This window comes from Hesperophylax consimilis, chromosome 19 (assembly GCF_061612785.1).
Source record: "Hesperophylax consimilis isolate HC1 chromosome 19, BYU_Hcon_1.0, whole genome shotgun sequence".
Lineage (NCBI taxonomy): Eukaryota > Metazoa > Arthropoda > Insecta > Trichoptera > Limnephilidae > Hesperophylax > Hesperophylax consimilis.
This window is the reverse complement of record NC_142854.1, coordinates 2,780,331-2,796,328: the sequence shown is the minus strand read 5'-3', so window position 1 is coordinate 2,796,328 and position 15,998 is coordinate 2,780,331. Positions and strand designations below refer to the sequence as shown.

Genomic DNA, 15,998 nt, shown 5'->3' with positions numbered 1-15,998 from the left:
ATAAAAGAACGAATGACAACGGGAACAGAATACTTGAAGTATGTTTAGAGTGGAACCTGTTTGTGTCTAATACTTTTTTCGATCATAAAGGTATCCACCAATATACGTGGGAAAGAGGAAATGAGAGGTCAATTATCGATTTTGTAGTAATTGACTCTAGGTTGACAGCCGTTACCGAGGACACGAGAGTTTTCAGAGGGGCAGAGGTTGAAACTGACCACTTTCTGGTGGTGTCGAGAGTAAACCTCTTTCGCGGTTGGCGCTCTAAAGTGAAAACGGTACTAACTCCAACAAGAATCAAAATAGAAAAACTACAAAACGATAATGAGAGAAGTAAGTATGTGAATTGTGCAGAGACGAGATTGAATGAGAAAAAAATGGATGGTCTAAGCATAGACGAAACATGGAACCACATAAAAGTGAGTCTTTGTGAATCTGCTAGAGAGGTGTGTGGAATAAGTACGCAAGGTAGAAAGAAAGGTGATGCATGGTGGGATGATGATATTAAAGCACTGGTCTCAGAGAAGAAGAAAGCATGGTTATGTCTGATTGCGGCTGGCAGTGCTTCCAGCGAAGAGAAGGATCGAGCGAAAGAAGTATATAAGGAATGTAAGAAAAAGTAAGAGTTGGAGTGAAAGAACGAAAGAAACGCCTGGAAGAGGAAGAAGGAATGAAAATGACAAACCATTTCCAAGAAAACATTAAGTTGTTTTGGAAGGAAGTCAAAAAGTCCCGGTGTGGCCCTGAAACCGGAAGCATGAAAGTAATAAAATCGAAAGATGGAAAAATGTTGACGAATGAGGAAAAAATAAAAGAGAGATGGATGAAGTATTTCGAGGAAGTCTTTGAAAGCGAAGTGAGTGACAGTGATTCTAGCGGCGAATCAGATATGAACGATGATGGACTGAATGTTACCGAAATTAGCATGGATGAGATAGAAAGATCAATTAAGTGTATGAAGAATGGTAAGGCTGTCGGTTTCGACAATATTGCTGCTGAATATTTTAAAGGAGGTAGCCGTATAATTCTCACATGGTTGTGCAATCTTTTTAACCAATGTTTAAAGGAAGGTTACACGCCTTTAGATTGGAGAAGGGCAGTGATCATGCCATTATACAAAGGTAAAGGGTCACGTATGGAATGTGGGAATCATAGGGCTATTAGCCTGCTAAGTTCAGTTGGCAAGCTGTATGGTAGAATTTTGATTGAAAGGGTAAGAAAGGAAACAAAGGATAAAATATGGGATGTGCAAGGTGCTTTTACGAGTGGAAGGGGGTGCATGGACCAGATCTTCTCATTGCGTATGCTCACCGAGAAGTTTCTGGCAAAAAACCAGAAACTTTTCTGTGCCTTTGTAGATCTACAAAAAGCATACGACCGAGTCGACAGGAAAAAGCTATGGAAGGTGTTGTCCAAGTATGGAGTGAATGCGAATCTGACTCAGGCAATTGCGTCCCTATATGAGGGAAGCGTTGCATGTGTTAGGGTGAACGGTGGTTTTACGGGGTGGTTTGATATCACAAAAGGTGTTAAACAAGGCTGCGTAATGTCACCGTGGTTATTCAATCTATACATGGATAATTGTATGCAAGAATTGAAAGATGTGGGATTGGGCGCGAATTTGAGTAATCTGAAAGTATGTTGCCTGTTGTATGCTGATGATGCGGTGCTGATTGCTAATAGTATGGATGATCTGCAGTCTCTCGTGTCTAGGATGAACGAAGTATGCGTGAAGAATGAGTTAATGATGAATGTAAGTAAGTCTAGAGTAATGGTGTTTGAAAGAGAAAGTACGAAAACAGTGTGCAATATAGTTGTGAATGAGGAATACTTGGAGCAGGTGGATGAATTTGTGTATTTAGGAAGCATGTTTACGAGAGATGGGAAGGCTGACAGAGATATTGAAAGAAGAGTAAATGCAGGTAACTCCATTAATGGAGGACTGAACGCAGTTGGCGCTAACAAAAAATTGTCCAAAGAAGCGAAGTTAGCAGTCCACAATGGAGTGCTGGTACCTACCCTGATGTATCGAAGTGAGGCATGGAACTGGCAAAGAAAGGATGAAAGTAGATTGAATGCTGTTGAAATGAGATCCCTGAGGCGTATGTGTGGTAAAACCATGTATGATCGTGTGAGGAATGTGGATATCCGCAAAGAGTGCAAGGCTGATGTAAGCGTAATGAGTAAGATCAAGAAAGGGACGCTTAGATGGTTTGGGCATGTAGAGCGAATGAGCGAAGAAAGGAGTGTAAGGAGAATATACGATGCAAATGTGAATGGTAGCAGAAGTCGGGGACGCCCGAGGAAGACATGGCACGACCAAGTGAATCAGATACTTGAGTCGGGCCATGTCAAGAGTCAGAACAATAGAAGAGTATGTATGAGACGATGTATGAATGTAAATGAGGCAAGGAGTGTGTGCCAAGACCGAGTTGTTTGGCGGTCCGTCCTCTCTGCCTACCCCTGCGGGGAAACGGCGTGATGGTTAGTTAGTTAGTTAGTTAGTTAGTTAATACCAAATTTTGTTGTGTGGGTAGACGATGCTAGGTGTATTAGATTTTGGGACCGTGTTTTGTGCTGGTGTATGTCTGAATTAAATGCTGGTTTGATGTTAGTGTGTTAGGATCTATGTATGATTTGTAATATTGTACATAGGCCAGTGCAATTAGCGATTCGCGATCGAAGTAATTCCGGTAGTCCCAATTTTTTTATATGTTATATAAACTGATCCCCTGATGTAAAATCTGATTTTCCGACCTTGGCGCACCTGTGCTCGCGCCGCCATTTTGAAAAAACTGGCCGAAATCGGTCCAAAATCTAGTTTTTCCCAAATATCTCATTTCCAATGCAAATTTCGGCTAAACTATTTTAACAAGTATAATAGAACATAAAATAACCTACAACTTTTGTAAAAACAAATTTCTTCTATCTCTAATAGGTACCGAGGTAGAAAGTCGTAAAGGTGCGTATATTTTTGAAAAAACAAGTTTTTTGCGCGACTAGGTTTGGTTTTTTATAAATACCTCGTTTCCAGTACAATTTTGTGAAAAATTTATCGATAATAATTTTGTAGAAAATAAAATTTCGTTAAAGAAATAGGTATATAATTTATATTTTTTATCTCTATTACGTATCCAAACTCTAATCCACCAAAACCAGGCCAAAAATTGAAACTGAGGTTAGGTGTTTTAAACTTGGCATTCCTTGATTTTATTTTTCTTTAACAATTATTGTTCTAAGAACATATACGTTGACAACAATCGTCATGCCTGTGTCAGACCTAGCTATAAATATAGTAGATAGACTATTTCAGCATATTGGTCGCCATACATTCCCAATGGGAAGACCAGATAAAATAGGCCAAGCCACTACATTTGTGCTCGCAGCTTGGTCTGACATGCCTATCAACGTAATAACAACATACATTTAAGATTATTAATACAATTAAGATGATAAGGTACTTAAAAAAGATAAAAAATTGGTATTTTCGTAAAATTAACATTTACTGACATTCTTTTCTTTATTAGTTAAGTTGTCAGCATAACAAAAAATAAAATTAATGGTAGATCAGTTTAGACAGAAGTACGAGCCCTTGACTATAGTTTCTTACTTCTAGCCTTGAATAGCTTCTTCATCTGTCTTATCACCCAAATTTGTGGCGACTGGGTCATCATATTCCTGTCATCGTCATCAACGAAGGCTTCTACAGCATTCTCGCAGGAGTTGCCATTGCAATGAATGCAGAGTAGGGAACATTTCAAACCCGACTTTCTGCAGGTGCACTTTCCAGCGCAACCTTTTTTACATTGACATGATATGAAGTTCAGAAAGGCCTGAGGTGCAGTTTCCTTCAACATTGTTACTGGAGTAAGTAACCCAACAGCATCCTTTTTCCACCCCCATTCAGTCGGATCTTTATCGTGATCAAGCCAAGTCTGCACTTGCAAGTATGTTCTTGAAGCGTGTTGCTGGACTGCATCTTTGGTGGGTGGTAGCCTGGATAAATTGAATTTGTTCTTTTTTACTACTTTGACGAAAATGATGTACCTTAAATTTTCCAAATTTGATTTCTCGTTGCCGCCATACAAAAGTGCAAATAGTTGTTCGGCAGCCAAAGTGATTGTTTCTGTCTTTGCTTTTGGGTCTTGAAATACACGAACAAGTTCATTCACTGAGTGGTTCTTGAGAAGAATATTACAAAATTTGTGTTTGCCTTGACCGAACGGAGCTCCAGTTGTATCGCAACCACTTATGGCATGAAGTAATAAAATGTTTTCAACTATTTCAATGTGTTAAAAACATTTTTTCGAGTACAACGCGTTAGAACTTTTTGGTAATATACGTTGAGAGGTGAGAGAGCTGTGAGGAGTACCAGCTGATCAATATCCTGACCAACGATTATGACTACATCATGTTGAGATGACAACGAATTTTCTGTGTTCACTATGAGAACGTCAGCATCCTCTTCAGCTTGTACTGTCGTTATGTGGGATCGTGCAAATGAGGTTCTGAGTAGGGAAATAAAACGAGACTTGTTCTTCTCATTTCCCAGAAACTTTTCCTGTGGCACTTGTGGGTGCATGCTTTCATAAAACAAAACTTCAGCAGAAGTTGTAACTCTGGCACGCCGTGTTCTTTCCACCCCTTTAGTGCTTTTTTTCCATAGAATCTGGGTATCCATCGAATACCACTACTGCATTGGATCCATAGTGATTTTGTACATATCTGACATATTGCTGGAAAATTACTGAAAAAAGTTGAGCACGAGCCCCATACAACTTTGTGCAGTAAATATTCTCCATCAATTACCTGTATTTTACTGCTTCCCAGTTCTCTATTATTTGGTAGAGGTTTTAATGATGAATAAAATATAGACTTCGTTCTTTTGCGCATGCCTTCTTCTGAGAAAAGAGACAATGGTACAGGAGAGAGTTCATATTGAAAATATTATTTAAGTTCACTTTCAGACTTTTTGGCAATACACATACGATGGAATAGCATTAATGGATCTATTGACATAGTCACACCCTGATTTTTGACACTGCTGGTCACCGCCGCAAGAGAAACTATTGCATCATTACGTTTTAAGTGTAGGTTTCCAAAGTTTTTGATGATAACTTTAGACATAGCTAATTTCCCCATCTTTTCAGCCATGTGACAAGTGACTTTGCTATCCCCGATTGTGCCTCTGCTAATAGACATAATCACGTTTGTTTTAGGAAATGGTTCATGGCAAGCAAACCAATCAATGAGAGTTTGAACGTCTCGATCATCCCTCTTAATTCTTGCAGGCCTCATCTCTACATGTTGCTCTGACGTTCCTGATTCAATCCCACAAAATGACTCGATACCCTCACAAATGTTATGCAGATAAACGAATCCAGCAGTCCAACGAAGGATGGAACTGTCTGTGATTCCCCGTCCTTGGGTCAAACCTCCAGATGTTTTCATCGATCTCATCAGAGTTTGTTCGATGGTCATGTCAGACCAAATCCCTGACCAAAATTTATGAGACCGTCGGATCGTAAAGTAGCCCTCTTTTGTAAATCTTTCATACTCGATTGCACTGAATCATTTCGAACTGAACGCTGCTGTGACACTGACGCTGTCAAGCTCCGCTCCAGGCTCAAGACGTGACATGCGGCAACTGAAGGGAACCGGAGGGGAGGAGTAGAAGGGTGGGGGGTAGCCCCCCCCCATACCGAAGTGCCCTCTAGTAAATTTATAGATGTTTGTATTTAAATGCCAAAAAAATCTAATAACGTTATAATAAACCGTGATAGATTTTCTGTGCGTACCTACCTGGATTTGTTTATTCTTTATATCGGTAAAAAACTATATAAACATAAAAACGGCACAGCTTTTTTTGAAATTTTATGTTCTACATAATTGGTATCAATAAAATTTTCATGAAATTCCACTGGAAACGAGGTATTTATAAAAAACCAAACATAGTCGCGCAAAAAACTTGTTTTTTTCAAAAATATACGCACCTTTACGACTTTCTACCTCGGTACCTATTAGAGATAGAAGAAATTTTAATTAACAAAAATTGTAGGTTATTTTATGTTCTATCATACTTGTTAAGATACTTTAGCCAAAATTTGCATTGGAAATGAGATATTTGGGAAAAACTAGATTTTGGCCCGATTTCGGCCAGTTTTTTCAAAATGGAGGCGCGAGCACAGGTGCGCCAAGGTCGGAAAATCAGATTTTACATCAGGGGATCAGTTTATATAACATATAAAAAAATTGGGACTACCGGAATTACTTCGATCGCGACCCCCTTTTTGGCGCTAATTGCACTGGCCTAACAAGTGATATTGTATTTAGGTAGAACCGTAAAAGGAAGTATGTTTGTCTTTAAATATATATCTTTGATATGTGTATCCCACGGTAGACGGTAGATATTCCTTATTGCTCGATTTTGAATCACTTGTATTTCTGATATTTGTTTTTTAGTAATAGTGCCCCAGATACTAACTAAATAACTCAGATGGGATTGAATCATCGCATAGTATGTGGCCCTTAGTAGAGATGTAGAGAGAAGACCTTGGAGTCGGTACAGTACGCCGGTTATTGGGGATATTTTAGATTTCACATGCTCTACATGGGAATTCCACGAAAGTTTAGTCTATTAATAGCCCTAAATATTTCGTGACTTCTATATTTTGGAGCTTCTCAGTTCCAAGTGTGATATTCATGGGCACATATTCCTTATTACCGAATTTATTATCAGGTTTATAGTTATATCCCTTAAAAGGTCGAATTCGTTACAGAAGAGCTATTGCCAAGAACCCTTTCGTTAGAGAATCCCTACCTGGAGTGTCATAAACCACACCCTTCCTTTTGTGTTCCTTGTCTGGGGTACCTGGGGTTTTTCCACTTTTTCGAAAGTGTGCGGGAGAGGTCAGAGGGCTTTAGTTAACGTTTGATTTTCAAACAGTGAACAAGTGAACATTCTGAACATTATTGAACAACGTTCTTCTAGTGAGTTTTTTCTTGTGAGGTTTGTGGAATTATGTCTTCTACAGCATTAACGAGCCATGCTCGTGCAGGTTCTTTTTTATTATTTAATTTGTATTAATTTATGTTTCTCATAAAATATTCACCATATGTTACACTAAACACTTATAACTTCACTATACACTATTATAAACACTTTTTATACAAACCGCTTAGACAAAATGTAATCTTGTTATTTTATATTCCCACAATTTGTTTATTTCTAGTACAATAAAATAATAACTTAAATATATTACCCACGCACAGGCTGCGTCTTAGTGGGTTCCCATTATTCGTATTGATTTATATAATATTGTATGTAATTAATGTAAAAATTGGGAAAAATAAAGGAATTAAAAAAAAAATAAAAATAATAATTTTGGAAATAAAAATAAAATATCAATTAAAATTCTTCTATCCTATAGTTAGAAGTCTGGTTTCGATAAGAAACTTATAATAATTTATAAATTCGATGGCATTATTCATTTTAAAATTGATATACTATGCTTAGCTTAGTTCTTCTATCTGATAGTTTGAGAAGTCTGGTTTCGGTACGTAAGTTATTATAATTTATAAATTTGAAGGAAATATTCATTTTAAAATTGATATACTGAAATAATATTTACCGAAAGACTTAGCTTGGATATTAATAGTATCGAGGTATGTTACTATAGCCTTCTTGTAACTTTATTACGTACAGCTAGGTACAAGTGAGTATCTAAATGACTCAGTCTTGATATTGTTAGAATTTTTTATCGAGTAGTTCTAGTTGGTATGTTGAAGGTGATTAGGCTTAATATATTAGAGCTGTCTATAATACCATTAAAATTTTTAATTTTTTTTTAATGATAAATTAACATATTTTGTGTTTTCCATTTCAGCGTTGATAGTGTGTGGATAAGCTTTGATTTGATATATTCTCCGACCTGGACAAGAATTGGTGCTTACATTATTGGGATTGCCGGGGGTTGCTTCCTTCAATATTTCAATGGTAAACTGCCTATCAATAAGGTAAGTTCTTATTTTAAGTGTAATCTTAGCATATTTGTTGATGTTGCATCATTAGTGGTGCAACTCTTGGAGACTTGGTCGCCTCTAGAAAACCCCTCCACTCCTGCTGGTCTCCCTTGAATTTCTAATATAGGTTGGTGTGCCAGACATCATTTTGGCACAGCATCAGCATCAGCTTGGGAGACAAAGAAGTGCAGGGACACCTAGGTATGGGCATGAGCAACTGTTGGAAAATAGCAGGAACGTAAAACTCGTGTTTAATTCGAAGCGCGCGTCCTCCAATCATGCACGGGTTTAAAATTATCATGGGCACTGATTGAGCGCGTTACAATCCTGTGCATGATTGGAGATCGCGCGCCTTCAATTAAATACGAGTTTAGAAGGAGAATGACGGCCCTGGGTTCAATTCCCAGATGCGATCGAATCTTTTTCAATTTTTCCGTTTCTTATTTTCGTTTGAGAGTTGCTAATATTGTCTTCAATCAAAAAATATTATAATTTGAGGTTTTACTCGTTAAGTTATTTCAAAGAATATATAAATAATGTACTGTTGAAAACTAATATCCTCGTTCGTGGCTCCATTACAGATAGGAGTGATTCTATGCTGGGTGGTTGGAGTGGGCCTGGGGATGGGCATAATGTTTGGCCTTACAGACAAGGACATGAGCCTACTGTCCAGTGCACTGTACATGGGCCTCAGTAGGACCGCCTGGGCCATCAGCAATGTGTGGCTCATGCTGGCTTGCCTCTCCGGGAACGGTGGTGAGTTTCGCAAATCATTTGGAAGGGTGTTAAAATAAGGTTAAATGCAGGAAACTCCAATATAGAAGACTAAACAAAGTTGGCTCCGATAAAAAATTGGCAAAACATGCGAAGCCAGCAGTCCACAATAGATTACTGATAGTACCAGCCCGAACAAACGATTATGGCAGTGAGGCATGGAACTAGGGCGAAAGTAGACTGTTGGTGTAGAAATGAGATTCTTGTGTGGTAAAACCATGTTGAAAATGTGGATATTTATTGTAAGCGTAATGAGTAAGATTAAGAAATGGACGCTTAGGTGGTTTGGGCATGTGAAGTGAATGACCGTAGAAAGGAGTGTAAGGAGAATATTTGTGTGAATTAAATATTTCAGTTGGGCAATGCCGAGAATAACATTTTGTATTAGACGATGTATTCATGTGAATGAAGCAAGTAGTATTTGCCAAGACAAAGGTGCACAGTCTATCTCCCTGCCTACCTGTGTAGGAAAAAGCTTGATGGTTATTTGTTTATCCTTTCTAATAACTGGATGCGTTTTCAGGTTTCATAAACAGTTTCCTGTCTCACAGCTTTTTTGCCTTTGCTCACGTTTTGCTGTTTATATTTTTTGTTAATACACAGTGTATAATGACATTTACACTGTGCATGATGTGAACATTTTTAAGTGGACTGTTGAATATACGTTTTTTGAAGCTCTTATCTAATGATTTTTTTTCATGTTTATAGTCTGTAAATGTTCCTAAACAATAAATAAGTAAGTACACATCCAATACACTTAGTAAACTGCATAGAAATACATTTCAAACTCGGCAAATCAATATACTATCTAATAGCTATCTATAGAACGCATGGCTCGAGTATTATTACGTTTATAAATGACCTCAAATACATATTATTAAAATTAAAAAATAAACTTTGCTTCGTCGTAGGAGATTTTAACGTTAATATTAATGAAAAAATAGAAAATAATAACAAAAATGAATACATCAATTGTATGACTGAACAAAATTTTATATCTTGCATAAATAAAAACACTAGGGAAATAAAAGAACATACTCCATCTTGTTTATACCACATTTGGACAAATGTAAACATTAAAGATCTTCACAAAATTAAATCAATTGTTTGGAAAACTAACATAACTGATCATCACTCATGCTTACTTCTGTATAATAATAATATTAAACATAAAAAAACATAATTTAATAACCAAAAAATCAACAATAGATATGACTATTCTCTCTGAAAAATTAAAAAAGGAGGGTTGGAATAATGTTTTAAACAGTGATGATACTGAAATTTGTTCAACTAACTTCGAAAATATTATGTCACAACACATTAAAAATTCGACAACTGAGATAACAACACACATAAAATCAAAATTAAGATGTTTAAAGCCTTGGATTACCAAAGGACTTATTATATTTTCAGAAATAAAGAAAAACTTTACAAAATAACTTTAAAAAATCCCCAAGATGAAAAAGCATATATTTTCTATAAAAAAATATAAAAATAAATTAACATCTTATATTAAAAAAAGTAAAGAAGAGTATTTTAAAAATAAAATATTATCTTCAGAAAATAACCATAAACAAATGTGGAAAACTGTTAATTTCGCCATAGAAAATACAAAAAAAACACAAAACATTAAGTACATTGAAAATGATAAAAAAATTATAGATGCCAATATACAGCCTAAACAATGTGCAAACATATTTAATTCCTTCTTTGCAAATGTTGGGAAAAATCTTGCGAAAAATATTCATAAGCCTTCAAACCAAGAAAACCATAAAAATAAAAATATACAGAAACGTAATATACTTTCAATGTTTAAAACAACAACAGAATGTGAAATTTCGAAAATAATAGAAAATATGAAAGGAGGTTTGTCTCCCGGTTTTGATTCTATTACAACACACATGTTAAAAATTATGAAACCTCACTTAATAAAACCTATCACTCATTTAATAAACTTAAGTTTAACAAATGGAATTTTTCCAATGAACTAAAAAACCACAATAATCTCACCTATTTACAAATCTGGAGATCCACATCAAGCAACGAATTATCGCCCAATATGTCTAATTTCTAATATAGGAAAGATCTTTGAAAAAATAGTAAAAAAACAATTGGTAAATTTTCTAGATAATAATAAAATATTACACAAACACCAGTTTGGCTTTATAAAATCTCTCAGCACACAAGATGCTATTGCTAACGTAACTTCATACATTTACGAATCATTAGATAAAGGTAAAAAATGTGCGGGTATATTTATTGACCTTAGAAAGGCATTCGATAGCATATCCCATGAGATGCTATTAAAAAAATTGAATAATATCGGCATAAAAGGCAACGCGATTAAATGGATCACCGACTACTTAAAAAACCGTCTTCAAGTAGTAAAAATCAATCGTGTTAATAGTGATCAAGAGATTACAAGCTTTGGAATCCCCCAAGGTACAGTGCTTGGACCAATTCTATTTACTATATATGTAAACGATATTTTTTTTCAACCTTTACATGGTCAAATTACGTCATACGCTGATGATACAGTATTAATAATAAGTGATAAGACTTGGGAAAAAGTAGAACTAAAGGCCACAGAAGACATCAACACGCTCAAGAATTTTGTCGACACTAATTTACTGTCACTTAATAATGAAAAGACATTTGTAATTCCATTTGCAATCCATACAAATGATACTCCTAAAAATTTTAACATTTTCATACATAATTATACTAAAATTCACAGCCAAAACTATTGCAAATCAAACTGTACAGTACTAAAAATAACAAATAAAATTAAATATCTAGGAGTAATTATTGATAAAAATCTGAAATGGAAGGAACAAATATGTCAAGTAGTAAACAAAATTAGAAAATTAATATATATATTTTTAAGAATTAGAAACTTTCTGTCGATAAAAAATTTATATTTAATTTACTATACCTTAGTTCAATCCACTTTACAATACGCTATTATTAGTTGGGGATCCGCGTATAAATGTAACCTTCTTCCAATTGAAATTATACAAAGAACAATTATTAAAATTATATTAAAAAAATCCTTTGACTACCCAACAGAATGCCTGTTTGAAGAATTTCAAGTACCTACATTTAAAGACCTATATATTAAAAACTCACTAATCCAAATTATAAAAGAAAAAGATAAATATCAATTTTTAAATGAAAACAGAACGCGACTTAGACATGTTTTTCTATGCCCAAAACTAAATACGTCTTTTGCACAACATCATTATACTTACCAAGGAAGAAATTTTTTCAATCGTCTACCAGAAGAAATCAGAAGCATTAATGATAAAACCCGAATACTGCTCTCTGTCAAGAGACACTTTAAAAATATTCTGAAAAAAAAAACTACTGTCACTTAATTAATCTCACAAATATCCTTAATTTTTCATAACTTCCTTTCTTTTTTTTAAATTTAATAAATTAATATATTATCCTTCACTACTATCAAAATAATACTACAGCAAACATACATTTATGTACAATGAATTATTTAAATACTAACTAACAACAACATTTATGTACACTCCCCTTCCATACACAAGCAAATGCTTTCAATGGAAGAGTAGTAAAAAGACCCAAGATGTAAAATGAATTATGTACCATGTAAGCATATTATTAAAAATAAAAAATAATTACAAAAAAAAAAATATATATATATATATATATATATATGTTTTCAGGTTTCATAAACAGTTTCCTGTCTCACAGCTTCTGGATTCCTCTTGGGAAAGCCTCCTACTGTGTGTACCTCATCAACCCCATGGTCGTAAAGGTCATCGTCAGCTACACCGACAAAGCTTGGGAGTTTGGATTGCCTACTTTGGTAAGCTTCAATGTGTTTATAATCAAAATAATAATTATTACATCTTGTCCTATTTGGGTTCCTGTCCCGGGCTACTTTAGCCGCCCTAGTCCATTGCTTTCCAACTTTGCCTGGGGAGACCTACGGGAAGTCTTTCCTCTGGAACTGCTGCCAGAGTTTTATGAAGAAATCGGTCATCTAGCATTCAGATCCAAACCTCCTCATCTTTAACCTTTTCATAAAGAGTAAATCAAAGGTCTCTTTTAGGCAGCTTGGACCCAGGAACGTTCTCCTTTGTCCATCATAAATATTCAAATCACTTCACAACCGTTAAACGGTGTTTTTTATACATTGTACAAACACCGTACACTATCTATGTCGAATTATTATTAGTAAAAAATGTCTCGTTGCATTGAATTTTTCAGACTTATGCGCATCGCTACTTTGAGACGGTGTTGATTTGTCAATTGTGGTTAAAATCATGTTTTTAATAATAATTTCTATTTTATTTTGTCAAATTTTTTAATTTTATTTTTTATTTTATGATTTTGAATGTCCAACTAGGAAGGATTTCCGCTTTAGGAGAGTCAAATTTACAGGTTTCAAGTTATTCTAGACGAATACAGGATTTAAGACTAGCTAAAATAAGTATGAAAGATACATAGAGGCGTTCGTGATAAATAATTTTCAAGTTACATTTTTTAGTATCATTTCGGAATCAGTCCTGCCTAGATCCAACAACCATTTTTTCACTCTTGGACCGAAGGATGACAATTCACACAGTTTCAGCTGAGAGGGGATTTTATTATATATTTTAGGACCGAGATATGAGAATATTTTCTGATAAGCCGCTCTGTTGCTTGTTGGAACGGAAAGGTCATTTCTTCCCGTACTTCTGGTTTGATGTTTGTGTTCGGCTGTTTTCATTTTGTTTTATTTTTATGAACATGAATTACAATTTTTTTTATATAGCACTGTCGGACATCTAGTACATTAAATTCCTTGAAGAGAGCGTCGCTCGAATATCTGAAAGGTTTCTTCATAATAACACGTAAAATAGATTCCTGTGCCTTCAATAACGGGTTAATGTTGTTCTTCCTGTACCTCCCCACCCAATGCAACCGTAGGTTATGATTGAGTTACACAGCCCGTAGTATAAGTTTTTAAGTCTTGTTTTTTTTTAAATTTCCCGTTATGAAATAAATATGTGAATCAGTGTGCGCACTCTTTTAGCTACATTTTCAATGTGGTTCTTCCATTTGAGGTTATTATCAATTATAACGCCTAAATATTTAATAAATTTAACACACTCGAGGGCTTCACACTAACATGGAGGGTTATTATTTCCAAAATTACAGTTAATTTTATGTATTGTAAGGTGGTGAGGTGTTTGGGGCTGCCCTGAATAGTAGAACTGAATGTTAGGTATTTGGTTTTTGAAACGTTTAATTGTATTTTTGAATCTTTGAAAATCTTAATATTTTTCATATTTGATTTTTTTTTTAACCTTTTTTCAACTTTTTTATGTTTGAAATTAAAATTTTGGAACACTAAAGTAGGTATATTTCAAATACAATAATCAAAAAGGTATTTTTATCTAGTTTTTAAATAGTATTTGTTTTTACGACACCTTTAAATGAATAAATATTTATAAATATTATAAATACCTTTAAATAATTACTATTTCAAGTTTAAAACTGGATAAGCAATATATATACTATACCTATATCATGTATGTCTGTTTCTATTTTACATTTCAACTTTTCATTCCCTGGGGAAAATAATTTCCCTCCTGGCCTATGTCATCTTTGGGGATGCTGGGTGGAGGGTCTTTTTAAGGAAAGGAAGAAGAGGAAGTTCTGGGAAGAAAAGTTATGAGAGGTGGGTAGGAATCTTAGGGTCAGTGTGTCCAGGAGTGACGGATGTTTGAATCCCGCTGCGGTGCCGGACGATGGGTCTAGAGACCAGCTGGAGAGATCAAAGGGTCTCCCGATCCGGCCCGCCACGCAAGTGGTGGGCAAGCGCATTCGCGGCCAAGATCTGAACAAACTGGATAGGTACTTAGTTAATACTGGAGAGAATGCAGCCCACCGCTTGCCGCAGCTCTACGGTCAATTCTAGACTAGAAGCAGTTACCAACTCGATTGCTCTAATGTTAACATTTCTACGTATCTTTATACAACCCATCACAGTTTAAAATGTATTTGTTTCTAGGTTGTGAACGGGCTGGGTTATGTATCGCTATGTTTCATCATTGCTTTCGCTTTCTCCATTCTGTTTGAGGCCCCATTCTTTGAACTGAAAAAAATGCTGCTGGGAGATAAAAAACACAAGGCCGAGGAGGTGAAACTTTCACACAATTCTCTGAAAAAAAATATATAGTAAAATTGTGGTATAAAAAAATGTAAATAATAAAATACTTTGCATAATGTTGTATTTCAAATTTTCTTACAATAACATCAGCGGCAGTTCTTCACGGGGAGTTCTTCTCTAAGAATGAATCCCAACAGATATTCTCCCGAAACCTGTAAAAGAAAAAAAAAATTGAATATTTGTCGTCATCAAAGTGAATGAATTTTTCAAACATTAAAGTAATTAACATTTGCAGAAAAATAACATATATTTATTTATTTTACGCTCAGAGGGCTTTTACTAATATACTGTACGGGACGTGTTTACCTGTACAAGAAAAGACTGTAAATAATAAGCACCGGCACACATCAGTTCTCAACCTGGGTAATGATTTAAGTAAAACACCGTGAGGTGTTCTATCCAAACCACCTTAAAATAAAGACGATAGATTTAATACACAGATAGAAACTGAGACAGTCGGAATTCTGTCAGCGATAATTTCAGATTGGAGCACATTGTGCATCATCGCGCCATACGATACAGCAAATGGCGTAGGCGACTGTTGCAGCAGTGGCCAGTTCAATTGGTAACCAGCAGAAATTGGCCAGCCTTTGGGTGATCAGCATCATTGGCTAATTCAGTCGGTAGCCAACAGGAATTGGCCAGCCTCTATGTTGTCAGCATCCGTGGTTAATTCAGTCGGTAGCCAGGAAGAATTGGCCAGCCTCTAGGTTATCAGCATCAATAGCTTATTCAGTCGGTAGCCATGAATAATTGGCTAGCCTCTAGGTTGTCAGCATCAGTACTCAGCATCAGTGCTCAGCATTAATGGCTAATTCAGTTGGTAGCCAGGAAGAATCGGCCGGCCTCTAGGTTGTCAGCAGCAATGACGCCCATTATTATAATGGTGACAGATGCGTCTGGCTTAGCTGATAGAGTGCCGGCAGTAAACAGCTCGTTGCACATAGTTGGAATCTTTAAAATGATTGTGCCGTGATGGAGAAACAGAAGCGAATACAGATTTCAGTTG

General features: G+C 35.6%; 1 protein-coding gene across 3 annotated transcripts in view; it reads left to right on the top strand.

Moving 5' to 3' along the window:
- LOC149414654 (nose resistant to fluoxetine protein 6-like) overlaps positions 1–15,165 on the top strand; it is a 49,011-nt gene extending 33,846 nt beyond the window's left edge. For all 3 annotated transcript variants that reach the window (XM_089643195.1, XM_089643194.1, XM_089643196.1), the window contains exons 11-14: positions 7,887–8,016; positions 8,604–8,778; positions 12,495–12,637; positions 14,831–15,165. In XM_089643195.1, the coding sequence (XP_089499321.1) occupies positions 7,887–8,016; positions 8,604–8,778; positions 12,495–12,637; positions 14,831–14,998 (616 nt within the window). In that variant the 3' untranslated portion in view covers positions 14,999–15,165. The remainder of the gene's footprint in view (positions 1–7,886; positions 8,017–8,603; positions 8,779–12,494; positions 12,638–14,830) is intronic.
- Positions 15,166–15,998: the final 833 nt, after the last annotated feature.